Source organism: Triturus cristatus, chromosome 4_1 (assembly GCF_964204655.1).
Source record: "Triturus cristatus chromosome 4_1, aTriCri1.1, whole genome shotgun sequence".
NCBI classification, from domain to species: domain Eukaryota; kingdom Metazoa; phylum Chordata; class Amphibia; order Caudata; family Salamandridae; genus Triturus; species Triturus cristatus.
In genome coordinates this window covers 556,305,022-556,330,914 of record NC_140585.1, presented here as the reverse complement: position 1 = coordinate 556,330,914, position 25,893 = coordinate 556,305,022, and the positions used below count along the sequence as shown (strand labels likewise).

The window sequence follows — 25,893 nt, the reverse complement described above, 5'->3', positions numbered from 1 at the left end:
AAAAATATTATGTTGTCAGCATATAAGGATAATTTCTTCTTATAACCCTGAACTTCAAACAAGGGGATCGTATCCAATGTCCTCACTTTATAAGCGAGAGGTTCAATATATGGGTCAAAAAGTGCTAGAGATAGGGGACACCCCTGTTGTGCATCCTTGGTGAACCAAACATTCTCAGAGTACTGTTTACCAGAATTATTGCATCTGCATTAGGATAGAGGCTTTTCATTGCAGTAATAAAAAGGTCTGGTACCCTAAATGTACATAGACAAGACTATAAATATTGCCAATTGACCTGGTCAAATGCTTTGACAACATCAAATGTAGCCATTGCCAGTGGGGCCAAGGTTGTTGTTGCCAAATCTATGACCCGATCAATTGTTGGACTAAGTCTGTTTGCTGTCTTCCAGGGATAAATCCTTGTTGATCTTCAGAAATTAGTTTTGCAGCTACTCCTGAGAGTTTTTTCACTAAGATCACAGCAAGTATCTTATAGCTTACATTAAGTAGAGAGTTGGGCCGGTGTAACTCACACCGCTCAGGATTCTTTTTCGACTTTAAGATTACTACAATTGTACCTTCGATACAGGTGGTGATGTACCCTTCTGTAAGATGCCATTAAACAGTGACCGTCATATCACATAATTCATCAGTGAAACACTTATAGAGCTCTCTCAGAATGTCATTTGGGCCTGCTGCCTTCACATTTTTCATTTTAACCAAAACTGAACATATTTCTTCATGTGTAATCTCCGGCATCAAGATTTTCTGATCATCCTCACCAAGGAAGAGTAAATTAAGAGTGCTGACCAGTCTTTTAGACTCTGTCTCAACTATTTCTTTCCTGATAGAGGTGCTGGTAAAAGTTCTTGATTGTGTTTGCTCTTTGCCCTGTCTGCCAATATATGCAGTCCATGTGGTTACAAGTTGTATGGGTCTTTTCCTTCCATGCCAGCAATTGTCTGCCCTTTCTCCATATTCACAATGCTGCTGAGTTATTGCATCCCACTTATCCCTGAGCTTTCTTTCCATATCTGTTCTACACTTTACAACCCTCAAATTCTAAGTTAAGCCTTTCATAATCCTTCTCATTTCTCAGGTCTGCCAATGACCTCTCCAGCTTACACATATCCTCTCTTAATTCCCTTTCCTTATTTCTCTCTGATCTTGTAAATAATATCGACCATTTGGGACTAATACTTCTTATATATGCCTTATAACCATCCCACACAATATTCTCAGTAGACCTCTCCCTATTAAACTTCATAAACTCCTGAATCGTAGCTCCACCACTAAGCCCCGTTGCGATAACAGTTGCCTTTCCAAAGACCACCTGGTACCCAAACTGTTATCTCTCACTTCAAATTGCAACCATACCAAAGCATAAGCAGAAAGGGAGGAAGGCTCACATTCAGTCTGTAGATAATAAAATCCTTTCTTATATACAAACCATACAGTACTCATAGGACATTCGAATCAGGAAACAGAAAGGATGAAGATAAGATGGGAATGCAACACGCCATCTAGTGGCACAAAATTGGAATATCGATCAAGCCCTGATGAATTCCCACTGCGACGAAACGCGTTGGCTGGGCCGAATGGATTGCTTCTGTCAAATTGGCATTTTTTTTATAGAATTGAATTCAAAGCAACTCGCAAGACTCCTGAATAACATTTATTTGTCACATCATGACTACTTGATCTATTGCTATAGAACAGTTTAATCATCTGTTGATTTTGTAACAGATAATCCTGTATAGAATTGAAAGCTCCTTTTTTTGTTATTTCTTAACTTTGTGTTGGGGTGGCATCTTGGCAATGGGGTAACAAAACTAGAGCGTGGGAGGAAACAGTATTTGTATTAATTACACATCACTGTGCCGTTTGGAGCCCACATTGCCAGTGTGCTGTTTACCAGTCTATATCTATGGCCATATTTAGTATTGAAAAACGAGTACACCCTCTGTTGCCCCATCCTCATTCTCCAGGGATCACTTAAACCAAGGTCCTTCAGGACCTTCATCATCGTAGGAGAATTCACATGTGGCTAGTGAGTAGTTCTAGCTAATGCATTATTCATTAGGATATTGAAATCCTCTCCCCATATTAATGGGGTACTATATTCCAACCATCTAGTCAGTAGCCGCCTCAGGGGCGCTGGGTCATCAACATTAGGCCCGTAATAGTCAACAGTTGTAGAGGTCATCATGTTATGTGACACAGTGCTTAGGTGTGTGGTGGATGAAGAAGTGTGACAGAAGGCTCACAGTTTATGCTTTTCAGTAAACTGGCAGCTCAGAGCAGCTCTGCAGGTCCGTTATAAAATGTCTTATTTTTCTTATTCTTCTGAGCTGGCAACTGCACTGGGTTGTTAATTCTGAGATATCTTGTTTAAAGTTTATAGTCCTAAGCAGGCATGTTTGGAGGGAGACATGGATCAGAGACTTGCTTGGATGGAGTTTATTCCTAACATCCCATATCTGATTGCCATTGTGAGATGTCAAAAGAGGTCATAGTTTAAGGGTATTTGGAACCGCAGTTTGTGGACTAAATTAAAGTCCTTTATTGGCCAGCGGCACTTGGCTGATCTCTTCAGTTGCTCCATGCCTGTTCAGTTGGTGATGGTTAGTGTATTGCTGTGGACTATTACAGTACTGGGTAATGGACATGACCTATAGCAGTTTTATCTTATGCAAGTGTAAGAGTTTCAAGCAGTATAATGACATGATTATGCAGTCTATGAACTACAATCGACTGCCCAACTGCTGAGTGTTATGGAATTAGTATTAGTATGAGATATATTTTGTATTGTAATTGCATTTATATAGCACTTACTAATCCTGAAGAGGAATTGTACCAGTTTACAAAGGGGGGCATGCGGATCTGGGCCCCAGGGTTAGTAGGTTATTTTTTGTTAGTGTTGGTTATTTGGATTAATCTTGCACTCTTAAAAAAACCATGCCACGCATTTACTATAGTTTCTATGAGGTAGATAAAATTAAAAGGAGTTAGGTATGATCTTTAGTGAGGGAGGGAAATATGTGAATTCATGCATTGATTGGCGGTATTAATAGAGGAGTTATAGGAGATTAGGTATTGTCAGGTTGCAGGAGTACAAGTTTTAAAAGAGAAGTTGTGAGCTTTGAGATGAGGTGTGGGCAATATGTAGACCTACGATAATAGGGATTAAGGCAAACAGGATTGTGGCTTAGAGTAGGGTGTGCTCAGAGAGAAGAGGCATGCAGAGGATGGAATAGAAGGAGAGAGTATTTCGAGAGAAAAAAGGATAGGCGGGAATTGGACGTTTTTAGTCAAAGTCAGTTTTCATGCAGGGCTTTTATGCATATTGTGGAGGCTTCTTGTGGCTGCATGCAAACCTGTTGAAAGAATTATTTGCATGTGTTGCTGCTACAAAGTTGGTGTCATTGTTGGCCACAAAGGCACCAGTGTGCAAGAACACACACACACACACACACACACACACGCAAACATAACACACACAGACGACCATCACCATGGGTAAATAGAATTAAAATAAGCATGGTTTCACTTTCCCATAAAATCCGATGGAAGGAAAACACAAAACCGAAATGTTGTACTTTAAATATTTGTGCTATTGATGCATCTCCACTTTCTCTTTGATAGTCAGGGTGGGATGAAGGAAAACAGAGTCTGTTTTAGTTTTTTTTTCCCTCAGTTCAGGGTCAATTATGGTGCTCCACCTCCCCTCTCCATGCAAGGTCTTGTGTCCCTCCCTGTCTCCTCCATGCAGTGTGCTCCGTATATGCTCTGCTGAGAACTCACTTGGGTTGTTAAGGTCACATGCAGCCCTTACTTCAATGATTTATGCAGTACATTTGAAAGAACATTTTTATTGTAACAGGGAGATCTCAGACATGCGGTGCTGTAAATGGAATAGCACGAACTATAAGGACAAACAGAGACCAAATTACAGAAACCTGTGTGTAATGATGGGCGAGGGGCCTGCGGCTAGGGCACAACTGTTGGGTGCATTGGTATTTTGGAACTGGAACAGACATATCAAACACTCTTTCACCAACAAATGCATCTAGGTACTAAAACCATGAACCCACATCTCTGTCGCTCTCTCCTCCTGGCACTCTCTCAGTTGCTTTCTGTTGTGCTCCCCAGCTCAAGTCACTCTATCTTTCTCCACTCGTCCTCTATGGCCGTCCTCAAAGCTCTTGCCCCTCAGTCGCACTGTGTTCCCTTGGTCTTCTTATCTCGCTGCAACCAACCTTCTATTTTTCTCTGTATATTGTTCCTTTCCCTTCACACCCTCCCTTTGTCATTCTTTCTCTTTCCCTACTGCTTCTCTCTCCCATTTCTCTGTCCCTTTTTCCCCACTGGATCCCTCTCCCTACTTCTTTCTGTACTGTTTCTTTTCTCTACCTCTATCCCCACTATTCAGCCGCCCCATCTCCTCCACTTCTATCGCTCCCCTCTCTTTTCCTCCTTCTCGCCTTATCTCGGTATGGTGAGAAGGAGCCCGGGACAGTTTCTGTAAATGTGTGCTCCAGTTGAAGACTAAATGTGAAATTAAAGCACCAAGGGTTGAAATGGAGGAAGTAGTGGTGCCCGGCAGGTACAGGTTCACAGGGGAATTGACTGTCAGGAGAGGTGAGTAGTTGGAGGAGTCTAAGGACAAAAAAAACAGCACTAGAGACGCTCACTGGTAAACCTTGTGGAGTACAAAAGGAGCAGAATCCTGACTACATCCTCAATATATCCAAAAATACAGGACAATTACCCCAAAGCATAAAAGATGAAAACAATATATTGCACAACCACTTTCACCCAACTCTTATAAACAACCATCATATTTAGCAAGGAGGTTAACAGGAACCATCGCCATAAAATGGTCTAGAAATTAACACATTTGATTTTCAAATCACTACACACTGCGGCTTCACTCTATATTTATGACATACAAAAAGAAATAATGGCGTACATGCTTCCCTTCCAGGGCAGGTGTGTTGAACAGCAGCAAGGAGGCAGGTGAGCCACCGAAAGCTCGAGCCAGGCACTGGCTCAGCTCAAGGTCCTTTGGGAACAGTGTTGCCAGATTTTTAGACCCGTCCCAAGCCCAAAGCCGCTCAAATATAAGCCCAAAATAAGCCCAACCAGACCAGTTTCAGCCCAAAAACCAGCCCAAACTCGCAAATCTCAAATTATGCAGAAATAGTCATCAGAAACCACTTATTTGAGATTATTATATAGCAATAGCTAGATCCAAAGTTATCAGAACACTTTACAACAGCAAATGTTCACATAAAAGATAACAAGTCTATACAGAACATCTGATTCAGAGTGCTTTACTTATCATAGAGCACTCATTCCTACTCTTACTATAAATGAACTTACTTCAATTTGTGCTTGCTTCTACATGCTGCGGCCAGGCCCCACGAGTCGACGGCCACAGCAGCACAGGGCTGCACCAGCAGGCCAGGTCTGACAGTCTGAGACCCGAGAGAAAAGTGACACAGTGCATAGCTGCCAAAGTTTCAGATTGCTTATGTGTGATATTTTCATAATTTCAGTGTAATTATGAGTGACATTCAACGACTATGAGTGACACTTTCTCGCAAGCAAAAATCATGCAACGAAGATGAGGGAAACATATATAACAAATTACAGCCATTTCAGCAACGAGAAACTCTACGAAGATCTTAAAACTATTGCAAAGCACCAGAAATGGAAGGGCACTATTCAACATGAGCACAGACTGCATAGTTGCCACGTTTTAAGAGTGCTTATGTGTGACATTTTCAAGGTTTCAGAGTACTCATGAATGACATTCAACTGTTAAATGTATGACACTAAGAGTGACACTTTGCGAGAAAAATCAAGAAATTAAGTTCATATAAACAGATCAACATAAGAAATGACACTCATTTAAGCAAGAACAAGCTATGAAAAGAAAATGAAACTGAGGCAAATCACCTGATCCTACTGACTCCTAACGCTTCTAAGCATTGTAACAAACCCTGGAAGTCCCTGACCACACCTAAACTGCTCTAATATTCACTGAAAGTCCCTCACCCCACCCAACCTCCAGCTTGACAGGTACTCACTGAGGCTGGAGAACAGGACAGCTGGTCGGTCTCTTCGTTCTGCACATAGCTGCCCGTAAACTGCGAGGAATCAGGCCCTACGCGCCGCCGATTCTGATGAAGAGAGCGGCGAGCGCGCGTCACTTTTTTTAATAAAGCGCGCGGGGGATGAGCATCCATTATTATTTCCAGGGCTGCCATTAGTAGCGCTTTCGCGCGCTAACTAGATTGACGGCACGCTTACCCAAAGAGACTGTGTCCAACAAGTTTGGCAATGGCAAGTTGGCAATAGCAGCAGGTGCACTTGCACACACAGACAGACACACACTGGTGCCTTCAGCAGAACGTCTATTGAAAGTATCATGCTCCGCCTCCTCCTCCAATGATGTCTCAGCCACGCAGCGCGCTTTGCGTTCATTGGCTGCTGCCAATGCCACTGCTCACCACTGGTTGGCTTAATTGCTTTAGTGTCGGCGCCGCCCCAGCGAAAAAATTGTGCACAGCTGTTGGAAATAAGCCCAAAAAGTAGCCCCCCGCCAGCTATGTGTTTTTCCTGCACAATTGGGAAAAATGTTGCCCAATTGTGCGGGAAATAGCCCAATCTGGCAACACTGTTTGGAAACCTCGCGCTAATGATGTTTATTTCGGGTGGGTGTGGGGGTGGCTTAAGCAGAAAGCCCTACCCTCCCAGAATTTTTGGGCGCATGGGAGGGTCCGAGGGCGAGGGGCACAGTGATTGGTCAAGGGGGTGCATGGGCGGGGTTTACTCAGGTTTTGAATGTCAGTTGCTAGGAATAGGTGCCATCTTCAGTAGGTACAACCAGGTTGGCAGGGTCAGCACTAGCCTTTTCCAGTAGCTTTTTGCAGTGTTTCATAAGGTGCTCAGTGCTGCAATGTAGGTTACAGATGGTGTGAAGCAGGCGCTGCTTGTGCTGTAGCAGGCAGGCATTGAAGAAGGCGAGCTTAGCCGGTCCAGAGGTCTGCGGCAGCCGTCATGTCTTGTGCTTCACCCTCCCGTAAAGTACCAAAAGGTGGGCTGATGGGCCCATGTTCAGTAACGCGTGGGACGGGAGGCACAGGTATGAAATCTGTCCGCGTCATGCCCAACTTGGTATGCGCTGCGGGGGCCACAGTGACACAGTCGGGGATGAGGTGAGAGGAAAAGGCATCGTTATTCGTGAGAAGGGGCAGCAGGGGACGTGCGTCACGAGGCGGAGCACGGCCTTGATCTTGGCCCTTACCTTTTGTTTTTCGGGCCGGTTGGGAGGGGGGGCATGGTAGGAAAAAAGCAGGAGGCCCGAATAACTTTTCCCTATTCTCTTTGTAAACAGCCTAAATCCCTTCTCATTTTCAGTGTTTATATTCCTCCCCGTCTGCCAAAATAACAGCATTTTGATTCCAATTTTCGAGTTGGTGGACTCTATTCCAAGTGAATGTAATAATTGCAATATTCTCTTGCTGGGGGATTTTAACACATAAAACTCAGGTGCATTATTAAATCGAACCAGGGATAAAGATCTAGAAGAAGCCTGGAATATTCCTGAGGCTTTTCCCCCCTACAAATCAAAGCAGATATGCATGGGTGAATCCTGCTAGAATCACTCTCCAGAATAAATACAGTAGTAATGAATGGGAGGGTTGACTCGGATATTCCAGCATCTTCCACTAGAAGCAAATCTGATGCTTCCACCAGTGATCACAAAATCGCTACTTATGATTTATAATCATCATTTCTTGCAGTGCAAGTTCTTCTCCATTCAGGGAACGATCATGCCACTCTTCATAGGACCTTGGATTTAAAGCTACAAGAAATGGCAAAATGGTCCTTGAATCCTGGCAACAGTGTAGCAGCTGTGGTTACGAGGCAGGGAAAGCTCTATTGGGATTCCAGAAGGATTAACTATCTAAATGCAACTATTATTTCCCAATGGATCCCGCAAGTGGCAAATCCAACTAACCACTATGACCCTCAGTAGCAAATGAGTAGCAAAATGATAAAATTTCGATACAAAGGAGAATTTTATCCAAATGAATCCCATTATTAAGAAACTTTCTGTAGATATGAATTATCTCATTCATCTCCAATTTGCGACCTACTCCCTTAGCAGAAAGTAAGAAATCCAAATGTTTTGGAAAAAAGGAAAATAACTTGCCTTTCCATAAAACGGAGAATAGCTGACAAACATTGGATTGATTCACAGCAGGCGGCTACAACGAAGAATTTAGGACTTTTTTGGTCTTTGATTGCTGCACAAGGTGGCACCAAAACAACCCCATCTACAGTTTCTATCCCAAGTTCAGTCTGAACCGATTACATCTGACATCTTTATTGGGAAAATGTACTTACTGAAAGTAATCAACCTGTTTTTCAGACTGTAATAAAGACCTCATTAAACGTCTTTCCTCCGACGAAAGATATGGTGATTGCACAATTGAAAAAAGCAAGAGTTTCTTCAGCTATGGGTCCTGACGAAATTCCGGTAATAGTTATAAAAAGGGACCCTGAGGCATGGGGGGAATTCTTAGCTCCTCTTTTTAAGTACTGCTCTTTAACTCTTCAAGTTCCAAATTCACAGAAAGAAAGTACCATAATTCCCCTTCATAAGAAAGGCTCACAATCCCTACCTGGTAACGTCCATCAGATTGCTCTACTTGATGCAACAGGGACATATTTGCTGGTTACATCTTAGAACAACTGCAGGATTGGGTTTTTGCCACAGGGATTATAGTGCAGGAACAAGCAGGATTTTGTCTAAAACATTCTGTTACAGGCAATATTGCAGATGTTTGAACTTTAATCGATAAGTTTGTAATTGGAAAGTCACAAATTCTGTATTCTGCATTTATAGACTTCTCTGCAGCCTTCGATAAAGTAGACAGGCGGCAGGCCTACTATCTGGAACAAAACACTACTGGGACTGGAAGTTCCATAGAACCTGCTGAGAGTGATAATAGCACTCCACTCCTCGACATGGTGTAGAGTGCTGATGGAGGGGAACAAAGGGCTCACTCCTAAAATCTGTACTAGGAATGGATTAAAACAGGGATGTCTCCTGGCTCCTTTTTTCTTCTCCTTCTACTTACACGACCTACCAGCCCTGTTCTCGGACATAAGAAACTTTTCCACATGCTGCACCGCCTTCGACCTTCACATACTGATGTATGCTGACAACGTTGTATTAGTTGATTTAACCCCAATTGGTTTGCAATGAAATTTGAGTACCTTGTACAACGCAGAATTTTTTAAATATTAATATATCTAAAATTAAAGTTTTATCATGTCATCCCTATTCCTGGAAGGTCGGTGGAAACAATGTTGAATTAGTAATAACATTCACATACCCTGGAAGGGTGTTTGCCCAAAATTTGGATAGCAAACTCCATCTTTCTCATTAGGTAGTAAGGCTGTAGTACAGGTTGATGTTTTAAATACATTCTATACAGCCTCCGGCACGAGAAATGTAATTTTTATTGGAAATTTTTAAAATCACATTTTCTCCCATGCTCATGCAAACATATCCCTATCATGGCCGTACTGGCCGTACTGGGCATCGGGCATTTCCCCAGCAGGATGGTAGAGTGGAGGGTGGGGAGGGTCTAAAAGCACTGCAAAGTTCTTGATATATTCAGCAGTTTTCGGGCAACAATAAAAGTGTCAAGTTAACTCTGGTGATTAATGTACCTGCTGATAGAGAGATGGGAGTTTTGTCTAGTGGTAGTTTTGACTAATCTAAGGTAGAACAGAGGTTAAATATGCCTGCTACAAAGAACATGTACCATACATATCAAATAACAATATTTTATGTGCATAGCTTAGTGGGCTACTGCTTTTGTCACAGAGATTCTTTTGTTACTGTGCAGTTCATAATTTACAATCGTAATCCAGCTCAGTGAGCTATGCACTGAAATCAAAGAGCTGCATGCAAGTTAGAAAGTTATGCTTTTCCCCAGTCTTTCATTATCCTGATGTTGCTAAAAGGTTTGTTTGGGTAGAAAATCATTCTTATTATTAAAGACAACCTTGACTACTGTGTTATGTTCTGAATCCTGAGTTTGTGCTTCTCCAGACCAAAACCTCTTAAAAAGTGCCTACTAGTGTAGATGGCATGTGAATCCTACACCTTTTGTCCCCTTTGCCTTATGTAACATTTTCTATACACTAATTTACACATGTATGATTCATTGTCTTTGTATGTGATGTAAAGTGCACCAACACCCTACACTGATATGAGAGGTGCTATCGAACAAATAAAACACATGTGAGAGAGGGTCTATAGAGAGATGAGAGGGACTGTTGGAGGGTGATAGTGTGAGAATGATTGAAGAGCCCCAACAAAGAGTTTTGTATCGTGGTGAACAGTAAGGTAATAATTTATTATGCTTGAAAAGCTAAAACCATTGAATATACAAAGAATGTAGAATGCACCATTTTGTCCCAAATTTTCTTGGGGGGGACTAACCTTTCCCCCAAACCCTCCCTTTGTAGTGGTCAGGATCGCTTACTGCGCTCCCTTGTACGGGAACTGGTCTGCCAAAATTTGCCAGGGCTGCTTTGGGTCACCAGTTCAGCCCTGATCCCTATTGAAAAATGGTTCGCTCTACACTTGTATGAAGGGAAGTCTCTGCCAAAAATTACCCGTTGGCCAAGCAATTCCAGTATAGGCTTTACGTCTAGAAATAGCATTAATTAGTTCTGTTGTGTTTGCCATGGCTAGTATTATATGTTGGACTCACAGTTTGTTATATGCTTCAGAAGGTACACTCAAAGATTTGTTCAAACAAAAGTATTTTGTAAATTCTAGTTCGAATTTTACATTTACTAGAAATCTTAGGTTTGTCCTTTAAACATTAAACTGTAAGTTAAAATATCTTTATACTTGGTCTCCTGGGCAACTTATGCATTTCTTTATTTCTGTAAAAATGCTATCCAAAGATTTAGTTTTATGGAGAATAGTAGCCCCTGTAAATCATGATTGTTATTTTCCTCCTTACCAAATACTACAGAGTTTATGCTCCCTCATCAGTATCTTTCATTTACACTTGATCATGGAGTTAGACAGGATATTTTAGCACTCAGGTTAGGCATTTTAACTTTGAATGCTTATAAAAGGCACTGATCCTCATCGAAAGATGAGACCGTCTCTGTGACCTATGTAAAGATGGGATCAAAGTCTTAATTCATGTTTAATTTATTTGTTGGTTGATTGCACAACCTCACATTCGTTATATTTTGCCTTTCTATTTTAAATTTAATATGCAAAAAAAGGACTAGGGTAGTAGTGGCCTAAAACTAGGCAAAGTATTGCACTTCGTATTAACGTTTGAATCCAAAGGCTATTTTACCATGGGAAACACTCAATGCTTAATGTATACACAGAAACATACAAAGGTGCTAATACAGTTCCGGCAGCCTACTACCCAAGGTTGCCCTTGCACATTAATCACGCTAATCGGTAAAATATGAGTGTATATAGGAACTGCAACAAGCATTCTTCAAGAAAGTCACTTTATCCAGAACAATATTGGATACTTGTTCATATGACAATGTGCTTAATATAATTTTTATACTTGTGACGTATTGTTAGAACACGGTTGGTATATATGAGTCCAGTCAATGGTCTGTCGTCACAAAGAACACAATCTCGTTTCCATTTAAAGTTGGTTTATTTTGAAGAAACAATGCCTCCAGAGAAAACTCAGCCAACATGTGTTTTGTCAATCTAGACTTTTTCAAGGCTGAAAAAAATAGGTAAATACATGTTATCGGTGCATAGCACAGATCATGTTCAACAGAAATACACTTAGATATTGTCAGATGTCAAAAAATCTTAGTACATTTAATATAACTAATTGAGATGTTTTGAATGATGTAACTATTTTTCCACCTGAATAATTTGCTTGTCATAATGTTTTTAAATTTTGTAACTCATTTTTGAAACTTTTTTGACTGTATAGAAGTTTTTATTAAGAAATGTATTATGTTTCAAATGTTCTATATTATACTAATTGTTTTATATTTTAAATGTGCTATATTATACTAATTGTTGATCTCAGTTGAAGTCTCTATCAATAAAAATGAAAATACGAAAAAAATGAAGCTTATTTTATTTTTTAACTTCATTCTGGTTTCTTCTCTACAGCTTATGTGCTCATCCATGCAAAAGGCGCTGTTCGAAGAAGAAGACAGGGTGAAGAAACTGCAGCAAAAGCTGGCCGCACTGGAAAAACGTCATAAGCAACTGAGAGACCGGGTCAAAAAGGTCAAGAGGTCCTTGCGCCAGGCGCGGAAGAGCAACAGGCTCATGGACCAGATGAACAAAAAGCTGAGCGAGAAGCTGGCATCCACGGCCAGCCAAATACCCAACCTGAACTCTTTACATCAAGGGAACTCCCGCTCTAAATACACCAAAGTGTAATTCGGCTGACCGCTGAGGACGGCGGGGCAGCGACTGAACTGATCTTGTAATCCCTGCATGGCTGACACAGGGATGGGGCAGAGGGTGCTGGGCATCCCCTCCTGTCAATGTGGAGATACAGGTGGACTTAATGACCTGGAATTAAAAATGGGAGTATTTAGGAGAAACGCCACCATGGCTTGGTAATCAGCTTACGATATTGTGTTTACCATTCACTGAATTTCATGCGGTAGTACTATCACGAATGCGCACAACAGTTTTACCATAAAAGCACACAAACACATAGAAAGGGCATTACAATACGTTTGCAGTTTATCGGGATCTTTCTATCAATATATATAAATGTATATTTTAAATGCTTATATAAAATATTTTTATTACACATTGTTTAGTCACGTTTTAAAATATGGCGTACATCATGTTACTCTTCCTTCCTCTCTTGTCCTTTTTTACCCAAAAAGTTTGAAAGTTCCAATAAATGTTTGCACCATTTCGTTGGAGATCATAAAAACATCTGATGGCATGTATTTTTTAAATAGTTTTCTTCAAGGTTCAAATAAAAAAAATTCTGGTCTAGTCCAAATGGCTCATATAACCAGAAGTACCCCGTCCCATTTCTGATTGTACCAGTCTACAGCCATCATGTATAAAATGAATAAAAATGTGCTAGTTTGCTCAGAACTATGGGTATTAACTCTTCGCTCTACTCCTTACTCTTAAGTTACTTCATAGTGAAATATTCTGCCACCTGGGTGGAGCAAATACCCCATCCCTAAACAAGCATTGTCAAAGCCAGATGGTTTTTGCCTATGCAAGATCTATTACTTTGTCAATGTTTTTAGATATGTTGCTCAGCATCGCGGACTGCTATTCAACATGGCTTGAAATATAGGAAAAAAGCGCTGTTACAAGGCTAGCATTGCCCGCCTCATACATATATTAGGTTTTGTCAGTTCCAGCCATGTTGCACAGCAATGTGGGCTGCTGTGCACGATGTCTAAAAAACATTGACAAGGCCTTTTGTGTTATACGCAACAGAAAAAACTTGAATCTGGTTTTGGAAGAATTTAGTGCGCTCTGGCAAGTTGAGTTTGCTCATACTTACATAGCTATTCGAATTGCATCGATGTGGCATGTCTTGGTTTGTAGCGTGACTGTGTGACGTTTGCAAGTCATTATGGTGCTGCTTTGTAACAGCCAGGAAAGTGGTGTAAAGCTGAGACCTTAGGTCCTGTGTATTTAATTGTACTTGGGCATGTCGTTTTTGTAATGCAAATATTAAATCCACAAGAGCCTAATTGCAGTATAAAGCGAAGTGACTGAATTAACTGCTCACCTGACTTTCCATTGTCTTCGCAGAGCCCATTCCACGTGTACAGACATCAAGTCCAATACATTTAGTGCATTCAGAGCCATAACTGCAATGCTTTTTGAGTAGGGTGGATTGTGACAATGAGTATTTCTATATATTGTGGTCGGTCTGTAGCTGCTACTGGTTGAGGAATTATTTGAACACGTCTATTGGCACTAAATACTGTGACGTGGGTAACGAGGGAAGGGAGAAAGGGCAGCAAGGGGAGGGGGCAGCAAGAATACAGGGCCAATGAGAAGAGGGGAGACTGACTACAAACACATGCACTTGAATGGAGTGCTAGGAAGAAAGTAAAAAAAGTACCGTGGGTTGCGCATGACTTTTGGAAGAATACCAGACACAGTCAGGAATGTGTACTTGGTCCATGCTCCACTGAATGGACAAACACTTGATGAAGTAGATGGTGCAGCAGGTGCTGCTGAATCAGAATCAAGACAACTAGAGCGGCATGGAAGCCAATCAATGGTAAGTAATGGGTGGGCTCTAATCCATCTTATTTATTTGTGTTCTTCACAATAGATTTCGCAAGCATAGTGCAAACACCGTGAAAGTGAAACATAAAGAGGAGTGAAATGCAGCTTTGAATCGTCTAGCGCCATCTTACAAGTGTCTCTTTAAATTGTGACCCCTGCACAAACACCGTGTTTGCAAAGCGATTGTGACTATAAGTGATTTGATGTTTCTCACACCTGCTAATTACCATATGCAATAAAAGTCTCACCCTATTAACTTTCAGCAAACCTGCAAGAATTTAACAGGGAAAAAGGGATGGCGATTACCAGGACATACAGGTTTTGGTGCATATTCAGCCCAATCTGCATGCAATTCCTCATTACTGAGCTACAAAACTGAATAGATGCGATTTATCACAGGTAATAAATTCCAGAATGTGGGTATCAGATTTTATCAGGTGCATTGTGGTACCTCTTCGGGGCACTCATCTTTAGGGCCCAAGGGTCTTCAGGGCAGTTGATTAATAACTTACAACAAAGGCAAAACTGTGAACAATTGAGACCCCCTGGTATGGGGGCGCATCTAGCGAACTCCACACTGCAGGCTGAGAAAAGGTGCTTAAAAAAGTCCAAGGGGCTGACTGAGGGACCATTGATCCTGCCTTAAGGTGCCAGCAGTGGCAGCTGTCTGCACCCCCTAGAGTAGGGGATGGTGTTGACCGTGGATCCCTGCTCCACATGGCTACTGAACTGGAGAGATAGAGCTGCAGCAGGGGAGGGGAGGGGTGCACCACAATTAGTGATGCAGAGAGTGCCCTGCGTAGGACTCCGGAAGGCTGATAGAGCTAGCCAGCCAGCCATCCAGAAATCGTTCAGCAGTAAAATTGCATCCTGGTGGCCTGGTGTGAGCCTGCGAGGGTCATGGCTGAGAGTTGCGGGTAGGTAGCCATGGTGCGTGAAGAACTATCAAGTTCCAAGGACATTGGAAACAAATGGGGGAGTTCGTACAGCAAACTCCCCCCCCCATAGCTATGCAGCAGGGAGGTTTAGAAGGACATCTTGGCTCCGATGTGTGTGTCCCCATGGGCTGCCATATGGGCAGGCCCAGTGTAAAGTGAGAAGTAGATTTAAAGGTCAGCATTGATTGGGGTAATTTGAGAGGCCACTGAGTTTGCTCAAGAGGGCGGTGGCGGGACTTGGATAATCAGTACTTTCCGAGCTCCTGTTGCTTTTGCAAGCTTGAGTAGGTGATGATGAGGCCCATTGTCTGACTGGTTTCTCCTAGAGAATTCAGGGTGTGCTGGAAAACCACTCAGCACACTGTAGGTACATGGACGGACAAAGATCCTTGATGAATGTGTTTACGGGTCTTTCCTTCTGGCTTCTGATCATTTTATAAAGTACCCTCCTAAGTTGGGCAAGGTAGGAATTCCTCGAGTCACCTGCATGTAGAGGTGGTACATTAATTAGAAGTGTGCTATTATCTCCACCTTTATTAGCCCTGATGAATGTCGTAGACTGTATTTAAGGCTAGTTTATGGGCAGAAACATGTTGGCAGGAAAATAGATGTGAGGGTCATAAGGCCCAGAAACATCTGCCTCTCATCTTTTAACCATACCTAGGGTACCTAATAAAAAGGGATACCCTATAGGGTTACCCTATAACGCAGTCAGGATAGGCCCAGTTAGAAACACCACCATTTACATGCTCATAAGTTGTTTTCTCTTTTAGACACTGTGACTTTTGACATACATTTGAGTGTGTGACCATGCATGATAAAATTCTCTGCATTGCTCACATTTCCACTTCATAGGCACCCCATCACGACACCTTAAACATTTAGTACACGGGATAAAGTTAATTGCGCAAATGTTATTTATGTTATTGTCCAGTAGGCGACAACACTATCCTACTAGAATAAAAAACAGTCTGACATGGGTTGCGACGTAGCCACATGGGTGCTGTTTATTATATACTTAACCACTTCCTTGTTGAGGAAGAGGAGCACTCAGCTGACACTGCAAGATCACTACATGCCGGAGTTCCAGCTCAGCTGATTCCTGCTTACCAACACAAGGGATGTCCAGCTCTACACCAAGACAGAGAATCCGATGACACTTACCCACAGGTAATGGGGAGTTAGACCACCTGGGCAGGGATTTGGCAGATCACCCACCCTAGGCAAGACTAGGTTAGGGAGTACACTATACACAGCACTTACATGCCTCCATATTCTCACTGTCTTAGCACAATGGTGAAAACATTAATCGTTTTCACTCTTCTTGTAATGTAATTACTCTAATCTATTTCATTCAATTGATTATCACAGCACAAATATTTTAGACAAGAATCACAATGCTTCAATAAATATTGAAATGCCTTGCTTAGCACTTTTTGTGTATTTGGGTATGCTTGAGAAGTCAAGCGAAAGAGTTCTGGATCAATTACCACAATTTCCTTGGGGGATCAGGGTTGTCATGTTCTGAGGATACACACACATTTGTTCTCATGAGGTTTGGAGTGCAGATGGTGCACTGTGGCTAGCAGTAATACAGGACAACATATCTTTAGGGTGTGCCCGAAATTAGTCTGGCACAGTCTTGACTTTTATGTTGTCCAACAAATGCACAGTTTTACCTAAGAGGTAAAAGCCGTATCACAACCCAAAGTTATTTTTATCTGGATCTCTGTATTTATCCAGGACCTTTTTTATCAAGTCCTCCCTCATACTTATGAGGTTCACTCCGCCCTGGTAGTATCATCTTACCAGGGTGGCATGAGAAAGCATATGGTGAAGCTTACCCGTTATGTTGGTGAGGCTTTCTCATCCAGAAAAACTGGATCTGGTTTTCCAACCTAGGTATATTCAATATGTAATACAATGATCTTCCACATTCTCTTTTGACACACCATACTCATTGTGGTGATATGTGCTGTAAAACTGCCACTGACCTCCTGAGGGGTGTGACTTGACTGAGTTGATGGGTACTAAGAATGGAACGAAGGAGGGCCTTTGGTGACCTGTACCTCTAATATGTCAGAGGTACGGGTCACCCAATAGCTTACAGAGACGGAATAGTATTCTGCCCTGGAACTGAAAACGGACACAACGTTGATGGAAGTCACACTCCTTAGAGCCGAGAAAATATCTGAAGGAGTGAGGGTGGCTAAACTATCCATAAAAGACAATACAAGGGCCATAAAAAGCCAACAGGCTTCATTGAAACAGCTCCAGATCGACATGAAAATTAAAACAACCCAGATGGAGAATGCCAATGGCCATGCATGACAAAAGAACGTCAGATGATCCAGACCCAGCATCGATCACTTTCTAGAGGGCTGGATTCTCAATGTGCTTAAACCTAAAGAGCATCATACTTTTCGTTTGAAAGAATGTATTGAGTACTGGTGACACTGCCCTCCTTGTAGCTCCCTCTCCAAGGCTATTATTGCCCATATTCTGAATTTTAGGGACAGAGATGCCTTCTCCCACAAGGTCAGAAAAAGGAGTGCAGTGATGGATGAGAAGTCTCAATAATCCCAGTCTTGATTGATTGCTGTGCAGAAGCAGAGACAGAGCTTTTATTGCTGTAAAGAAAGCCCTTACGGACAAAGAACTGAAATACAGGGTGCTGTTTTGAGCATGCTTGAGGGTCTTAGCCAAGGGGAAGACGTAGCACTTCAAAAAGCCAGAGAAGGCTTGGGACTGGTTGAAAGGCTGTCAAACTGTTCCACCAAGGAGGGAGACCCCTGCCAAAGAAAAGGCAGGACTGAGAAGATGCCCCTCTCCAGGGTGGTACTGGCACCCAGGGACCCAGGCCAAAAGAGCTTGGTCAGACCACAGAGGGAGGTGGTGGCTTCTGCACTTAATGTTAAAGAAAAAAGACAGCCTTCTGGGTACGGCTGAGTGGGATTTCAGGATGCAGTGAATAATTTGCTGGTGGTATGGCTGTCCATGGGGATAAGATGGAGGGTTGGTCCACTACATGGTTCGTGTGGGTTGCTATAGGTATGAAAAAATTTGAAACCTTCGAGGATATTGCCACAAATTTTGCATTGGGGGCATGGGCAGTTTTGAAATCATGGGCAGTTGTGAAATCACTGTAGGACGGATTGTTTGACAGTAGTTAGGGAACTTCAGGCTGACTACACAGGCACAGTACATTGTGACATGAGCACCACCTCTGTAGCAGAAGATATCCAGCTTAGTATGCTCTAACTTCTAAGTACAATGGATGTAGGTTACTATCTTGGAAGTAGTGGTGCCTGAATATGGTGCTCATCTGGGAAATTAACCTGATGGGTAATAGATACTATTAAAGGGGTCTATGTGGGCTCCTCCTGCCTCCCAGAATCCAAGGCACTATGGTAGGCAGGCTGAATAAGTGCTGCTGTAGTTTCCCATTGTTATTCTGGTGGTTGGAGGGGTTAAATGACAATCATTCAATCAATCATGATTTATAAATCGCTGCTAATCACCTGCGAGGGTATCCAGGTGTTGAGGGCCTTGCTGCTTTAGGTGGGATCAGTTGAACAGTTGAGTCCTTTCTGGAATTCTAGAAAAGAGGATGAGTTCTGGAGGTGGGGGGGAGGTTGCTCCAGAATTTAGCAGCGAGGTAAGAGAAGGAGCATCTTCCACTGTTGCTTTGGCAGATGCAGGGGTAGTGTGCAAGGCAGAGGGAACCAGAGTGCAGATGCCTGAAGGTTGGTGGAAGTTCAGGCAGTGGTTGATGTATGCTGGTCCTTGGTTGTGTAGGGCTTTGTAGGTGTGGATCAGCATATTGAATTGACATCTCTTCTGAATGGGGAGCCAGTGGAGTTTCTTGAGGTGAGGGGTGATGTTGGTTTGTTTTGGGAGGTTGAGGATGAGTCTGGCAGCTGAGTTCTGTATGGTCTGCAGTCTCTTCAAGAGGATAGTGGTAATTCCTGTTTACAGTGTGGTGCCGTAGTTCAGATGACTGGTGACCAGGGTTTGAGTGATGGTTAGTCGGATGTTGACAGGGAGCAATATGAAGATTTTCCAGAGCAGGTGAAGAGTGAGAAAGTAGGCTAATGAGACTGGCTTTTCAAGGCAAGTTTGCTGTCCAGTATTATGCCGAGGTTGCAGGCAGTCTGTCAGAGTGGGTGAGGATCCTAGATCCACGAGTCGTTCCACGGGGAATTGTTGTTCCCGAAGATTAGCACTTCAGTTTTGTCTTTGTTGAGTTTCATGCAGTTGTTCTTCATCCACTTGGCGACGCTCATCATACACCTGCGGACGCTGGCCCTCGTCCTGTAGGGGACTTCTGAGAGCGAGAAGATGAGCTGGGTGTCATCTGCGTAGGATATGATGCTTAGTCCATGGGTTCTGATAATGTTGGTCAAGTGGGGTTATGTAGGTGTTGGAGCTGAGGGACAAGCCTTGAGGCATGCCGCAGATTATTTTTTAGATTCCGTTTCTCCCCAGTCAAGGAGGGTTCTGATGTCGTCGGTGGCAGTGATCAGGGTGATTTCGGTGCTGTGGTTGTTGTTGTATCTAGATTCAGAGGTGTCCAAAAGATTGTAGTTCGCAGGTGTTCTGTGAGTTGGTGGTTTATGGCTGTTTCGAAGACTTTGGTGGGAAAGAGGAACAGAAAGAAGGGATTGTAGTTCTTGAGTTCGCTGGGGTTGACAGATGCTATCTTCAGAAGGGGCTTGACTTCTGTGTGTTTCCATTCTTCAGGGAAGGTGGACGTGGTGATGGATGCATTGAAAATGGCTGTGGGCTCACTGTGGATCTTCTTGCTGCCGAGATTGAAAATGTGGTGGGGACAAGGATACGTGGGTGCTCTTGAGTGCATGGAGTTCATGATAGTTGTGGTGTTCTGTGTGGTGAGCTGGTCTCAGAAGGTGAGTAGGTGGTTGGGGCTCGCATCTATGGGAGCGGGGAGGCTGTAGAGGTCAAAAGGGGGTGGGTTGAGGGTTTGTACTTTTTGTTGATGGTGGAGATGTTATTGGGGAAGAAGTTTGCCAGTGTGTCACTATGTTCCTGAGAAGGGGTGATGATATTTTCAGTGGCTGATGGGCTGGAGAACTCACTAGCAATGTTGAAGAGTTCTTTGCTGTGGTTAGAACTGACTTCAATGCGTTCAGCCCGGACGCTCCTTTTCGTATCTTTCAGGAGTTAGTGGAATTGGTTGAGAGCTCTGTCTGCAGAATCCTTGCTGTTGCGCCATTTTTTTTCTAGTTGCTTGCAGTTGAGTTTCCTACTTCTGGGAAGGAGGTGTTGAGGGTGTCGGTCCGCTGGCTCTCTGAGACTTTGTTCCAGCTGGGGTGGGAGGTGATGAGTGGCTTGGTGACAGTGCCAGGGAGTCCTAAGATGATACATTGGATGATGGCGTGGTCATTGACATGACTGTACTTGACTTTGTCACTGGCTGTGAAGATGTGGTCAAGCGTGTGCCCTTCATTGTGGCTGGGGTTGGTGACTAGTTCGATGAGGCCAATGTTGTTCATGCTTTCATGGAGGTTGGCATTGTTGGTGTCATTGAGGTGGAAATTGAGGTCTCCGAGAAAGATGACATTTTTGGATTTAATGGCGAACGGGGTGATGAAGTCAGGAACAGCATTGCCGAAACTGGGCCGCGATCCTGGAGATCTGTAGGAGAGGGTGCCTCTGATGGTGGCTGTGCTGTTAGATTGGAGTTGGAAATTGAGGTGTTCCATGATCGAGGGGGTGTCATCTACAGTGGTGGTGCACTGGATGGTTTCTTAGTGGATGATGGCGATTCCGCCTCCGTGTTTGTTGATATGGTCCTGGTATGCTATCTTGTAGCCGTAGTGTGTTACTGAGGTGAAGCGGGGTTGAGCCAAGTCTCCGTGAGGAAGATGATGATGGGGGGAGGGAGGTTATAGTGTCCCAGACCTCGAAGGTGTGCTTGCAGATTGAGCAGGAGGCAGTGGAGAGCTTCACCAGCAGTTGTTGCTGCATATTTTTGGGTCGAGGTTGGGGCTCGGCAGCAGTCTATCTGCAAGGAGCGGGAGGCAGGGTTCCTGGCACTGGGTGTGGTTCAGGCATGGACGGGCTCTGAATGGCGCGAACAAGCTTGCCGTTGATGTGCGAGCTGCACGCCTGCTGCACACAGTCATGCTGCTGCCTCCATTAAGTAGGTCCTGGAAGGAGGGAGGGGTGGGGGTGGGTGGTGAGTGGATCTGGTGAGAAGCGGAAAGCAGGCTGGTAGAGCGGCAAAAAACGGGCGGGAAAAGCGAGTGGTGAGAGCGAAACTGGAGCAAATACAAGAGGAAATACAACAGGATTGCAAAAAAACCACACAATTTACAATAGGCCTAGGGCTAAACAATTAAGGAGAACTAAAACAATTACCGTAAGGATTAAACCAGACAAATAAGTAGAGACTAAACAATTGCAGTAGAGACTAGTAAAGCGTTTACAGAAACCGGAGCAACTACAGGAGGAGATATAATAGGAAGAAATACAATACAAGATAAGCATGCAATTGACAACAGGACTAAACTAAACGATTTAGACTAATATGTGCCGAGCACTAGGTCTCCCAATAAACATGTGCTTTGGAACTACACCAGATCAATGGGGTTGGGGGCATTTGAAGAGAATCTTGCAGCACTGAGTGTCTATGCAAGGCTCCCTGTCTAGGATCGACTTTGTTCTTGATATGGATGGGAGTGGGTTTAAAGGTTCTGATATACTGGCTAGGGGTGTCTAGAATCACTTCTTTATAGTGAGGTAGTCCTGAAGGGCGAAGGGGTGGAAATTGGATGCATGGAAATTAGGAGGCTGGGACAAATTTTGTAGAAATTAATTACTTTCTATATATACAGGAGCAGTTGATTTCCAAGTGATTTCCAAGTGGTGTTGTGTAAACTGTACCAAACAGCACTTCAAGGACAGGTCGTCTCAGCGGTGATAACTGTAAAAGGGCCTGATATCAGAAGATCAAAGAGCATAGAGGTCAACATGTTTCTGCCGGTTTTAGGTTCTGGCATTCGTCAGGACAAACAGGATCCCTATGCTGCTTTTCCAATCCAAACCCCTCTAGTAATCCCACTATACTGGGAATTACTCCACCTATAAGTCTGGAGCTTTTGGTAACTCCCCTCATCCAATGGTTTGGATTAGAAAAGCAGCATAGGGATCCTGTTTGTCCAGACGACTGCCGGAAAAGAACCCAAAACCGGCAGAAACATGCTGACCTCTATGCAGAACGGAGGGGTGGTGTCAGGATTGCTAAACCTAACTATGGAAAAAGACTAATTATCAGCACTTTGGTGTTGAAATCTAGGAGTAAGACCAAGAGATTGTGAGGGCGGCACAAATCATTGTCGAGCATTATTCCTAAAATGGCCGCCAAGAGTCGACCGCTGGGGCAGCAGGTTAGCGCTCTAGCTTCCAAGTGAGATCATCAAGATTCAGGTGTTGCGCCCGTTCTGTGGCGCACTTCACCTGATATCGTCGGAGAATAGGACGTCTGGCAGTGAAGCGTCGCAAAGTTAGTTTAGGGAAAAAACTTTGTCGTGCTTCATTATTCACTTCTGTGGTGGAGTACGAGTTCATAGAACAACAGTGAAGCAGTAAGAATTTTCCATCTTTTTTGAGCTCAGCGCATGCGCGTTAACTGAGGAGAAAACTCGTATTTAATGCAAGCACATTAGAGTGGAAACTGAACTGAGCATGTGCGGGTAGAAAACGCTGCTTATCCCTGAAGAGAAAGTTAGAGTCAGCACTAGTTCAGAGAAATATACAGCAGCTCATTTCCTGTGAGAGAAAAGACGGGCATAATTTCAACTTAACCTGAAAAACGACTCCATATTAATTTAGTTCCTGCAAGTTGTTTTAGAGGGAAGCAACTCTCAAATTGTATATAGTGATTCAGACAGAAGTATAATCTAATAAAGCAGAAAAAGAGAGCAAGGATTTAATCAAATATACTTACCAGAAACCAGACTTAGTTCACGACAGCTGTAGCAAGGAATAGGTGAGGAGTCTGTAGAAGAATAAAAATAAGTAGAGTTAGCAGGGAAGAGTTTTGAGAAAGAAATTATAATCAAATGATTTTTAGTTACAGCACAAAGAAGCCACAAAAACCACAATAGAAGAGAGCAAAGGTCACACCAAGACGGGGTAGGTGAGCAAGGGAGTGGATTCCTTTAGATGTTTAGGAGGAATAGAAATGTTAATGAATGTCGTTTCCTTACAGTAAAATCACACTCTCGTGCTAGCCAGAAGAAGGCAAGAAGAATTCGAAGTCTGAAGCTGAAGAAAGAATCAGACTGTCTCTTCTCTGTCCCATCCCCTTTCCCCCCTGAAGTTTCGTAGGCGTTCATGCTAATATTGACGTGGTGCTGAGGAATCTTAGGGGGGGGCGTTGGGAACTTGCAACATGTTGCTCCTGTGCATTTGAAAAAGTGTGTGGTCTGACAGAGTGAAGTGCCCATGTTAAATTAGCACCTGAGCAGAATGGCGGAAGGTTTCGATTTGAAGAAACTAGGAGAAATCTTAGAAGGAATACAAAGGGAATTAATCACAGTCAGGGAAGAGAATAGGGAGCTTAAAAAAGAAGCTACAGAGTTGACCTTAAAAGTGAATAGTTTAGTATCCAATCCCAGTTTAAAATATTCAGCCTCTTCTGAAGGGAATCTGAGTGATGCATCTATTTCTCAACCTAAGATTACTACACAGGTTATCCATTCACTCTCCCTGGTAATTCCTTTGGCACCACCTGAGCATTTTAATGGAGACCCACAGAAGGCTCAAGTGCTCCTGACACAATGTACTTTGCATTTTATGTGTCGCCAAGCTGTATTCCCTGATGCGCAATCTCGAGTGGCATTCATACTGTCATATTTAAGTGGAGACGCTGCGTCTTGGTCTATGCCTTTGGTGACCAGAAATGATCCTATCCTATATAATTTAGATGAATTCAAAAAAGAATTCCTTCGGATATTTGACAGAAGAAGAGTCTCACAAGCAACAGACAATGAGTTATTGGAAATTAAACAGGGCAGTCGAGACTTGATTGCCTATTTGGCCCTGTTTAATAAGTTGGTGGTAGAAACGGAACGGCCGGAAAACAAACGAGCGGCAGTGTTCTATCGTGGCTTAAAAGATTAATTAAAGGATGCTTTGGCACAAGTGCCTAATAGACCCACGGAGATTTCAGCATTGATTGATCTAGTTTTAGAAATTGACTTTCGTCAAAATGAAAGGAGAGGAGAGAGAAAGAGAGATTATCGTCCCAGTGTGCCTAGGTTTGATCGAGCTAGGATAGAAGGCAGCAAAGAATCAGACTCAACTCGTGCGGGAGAACCCATGCAAATAGGAACAATTCGTGGACCTCTCACTAAAGAAGAAAAAGATAGACGAAGAGCAAACAAGCAATGTCTCTATTGTGGAGGCAGTGGACATTTTGTTCGGAATTGTCCCAAGAAACCTAAGCAAACATCGTCGGAAAACGCCTCGCACCACCAGTAAATGGAGTTGGACTGGTGGTTGCTGATTCTAAGACAACTCCAGAAGCTCATACTTTGGCAATCTGCTTCTCCACATTTGGTGCGGATGATGACTTTAAGATTCAGAGAGAAAACATTGAAACAGGTAACCGTTATGATCGATTCCGGAGCTACGGGCATCTTTTGTGATTTAAAGTTTGCTGATAAGATTGGTCTGAGGGCAATCAAGAAGGAAAAAAGCGAAGCAGTCCGAGCCGTCGATGGAACCAATCTCTCATCGGGACCCATTGTGAGTCACACAGAACCAGTAGAATTGGAATTCGACGATGGACACCTGGAAACATTGCAATTCAAATTAATAGATGATCCGCAATTTCAATTGATACTAGGGCAACCATGGCTCACAGAACACAATCCTACAATCAATTGGGAAGCTCGATGAATAACTTTGGATTTTGAGTACTGTAAGGAGAATTGCCATAGAGAATGTAAGAGGAATCATGTGAACACACCAGCGTTTCATTTAAGCGAAAAGGAGACTACGATTTGCGTAATAGATACTACAGAACTACCTGAGCAGTACACAGAATTTCAAGACGTCTTTAATGAGGTGGAGGTTGAAAGGCTTCCTCCGCATAGAGAATATGATTGTAAAATAGATTTAGAACCAGGATCCAATCTCCCATGCAGCAGAATATATGCTCTGACAGAGCGGGAAGATGAACATCTGAAGGAATATCTAAAAAAATATCTAGAAAATGGATTCATTAGACCGTCCCAATCCCCTATCTCATCAACACTTTTTTTTATTCCGAAGAAGAATGGAGAGTTGAGAACTTGCATAGATTATAGGGCAATTAATCGGATAACTATTAAGAATCGGTATCCTTTGCCCTTAATATCTGTGCTATTAGATCAGGTGAAGGAAGCAAAAGTCTACACCAAACTGGATTTGAGAGGAGCGTACCATCTAGTTAGAATTCGAGAAGGGGATGAATGGAAAACGGCCTTTAGAACCAAACATGGGCTCTTCGAATATCAAGTAATGCCATATGGTTTATGTAATGCCCCGGCCGCCTTTCAACATTTTATCAACGACGTGTTGAAGGAGTTTATTGATCAGAATGCAATA

The 25,893-nt window shown here is 43.0% G+C and overlaps 1 protein-coding gene across 1 annotated transcript in view; it reads left to right on the top strand.

Annotated features, from left to right (window-relative positions):
* Window positions 1–13,180, top strand: part of CCDC3 (coiled-coil domain containing 3) — a 265,603-nt gene extending 252,423 nt beyond the window's left edge. The window contains exon 3 of the mRNA XM_085652874.1: window positions 12,215–13,180. Coding sequence (XP_085509000.1) covers window positions 12,215–12,490 — 276 coding nt within the window. The 3' untranslated portion in view covers window positions 12,491–13,180. The remainder of the gene's footprint in view (window positions 1–12,214) is intronic.
* Window positions 13,181–25,893: the final 12,713 nt, after the last annotated feature.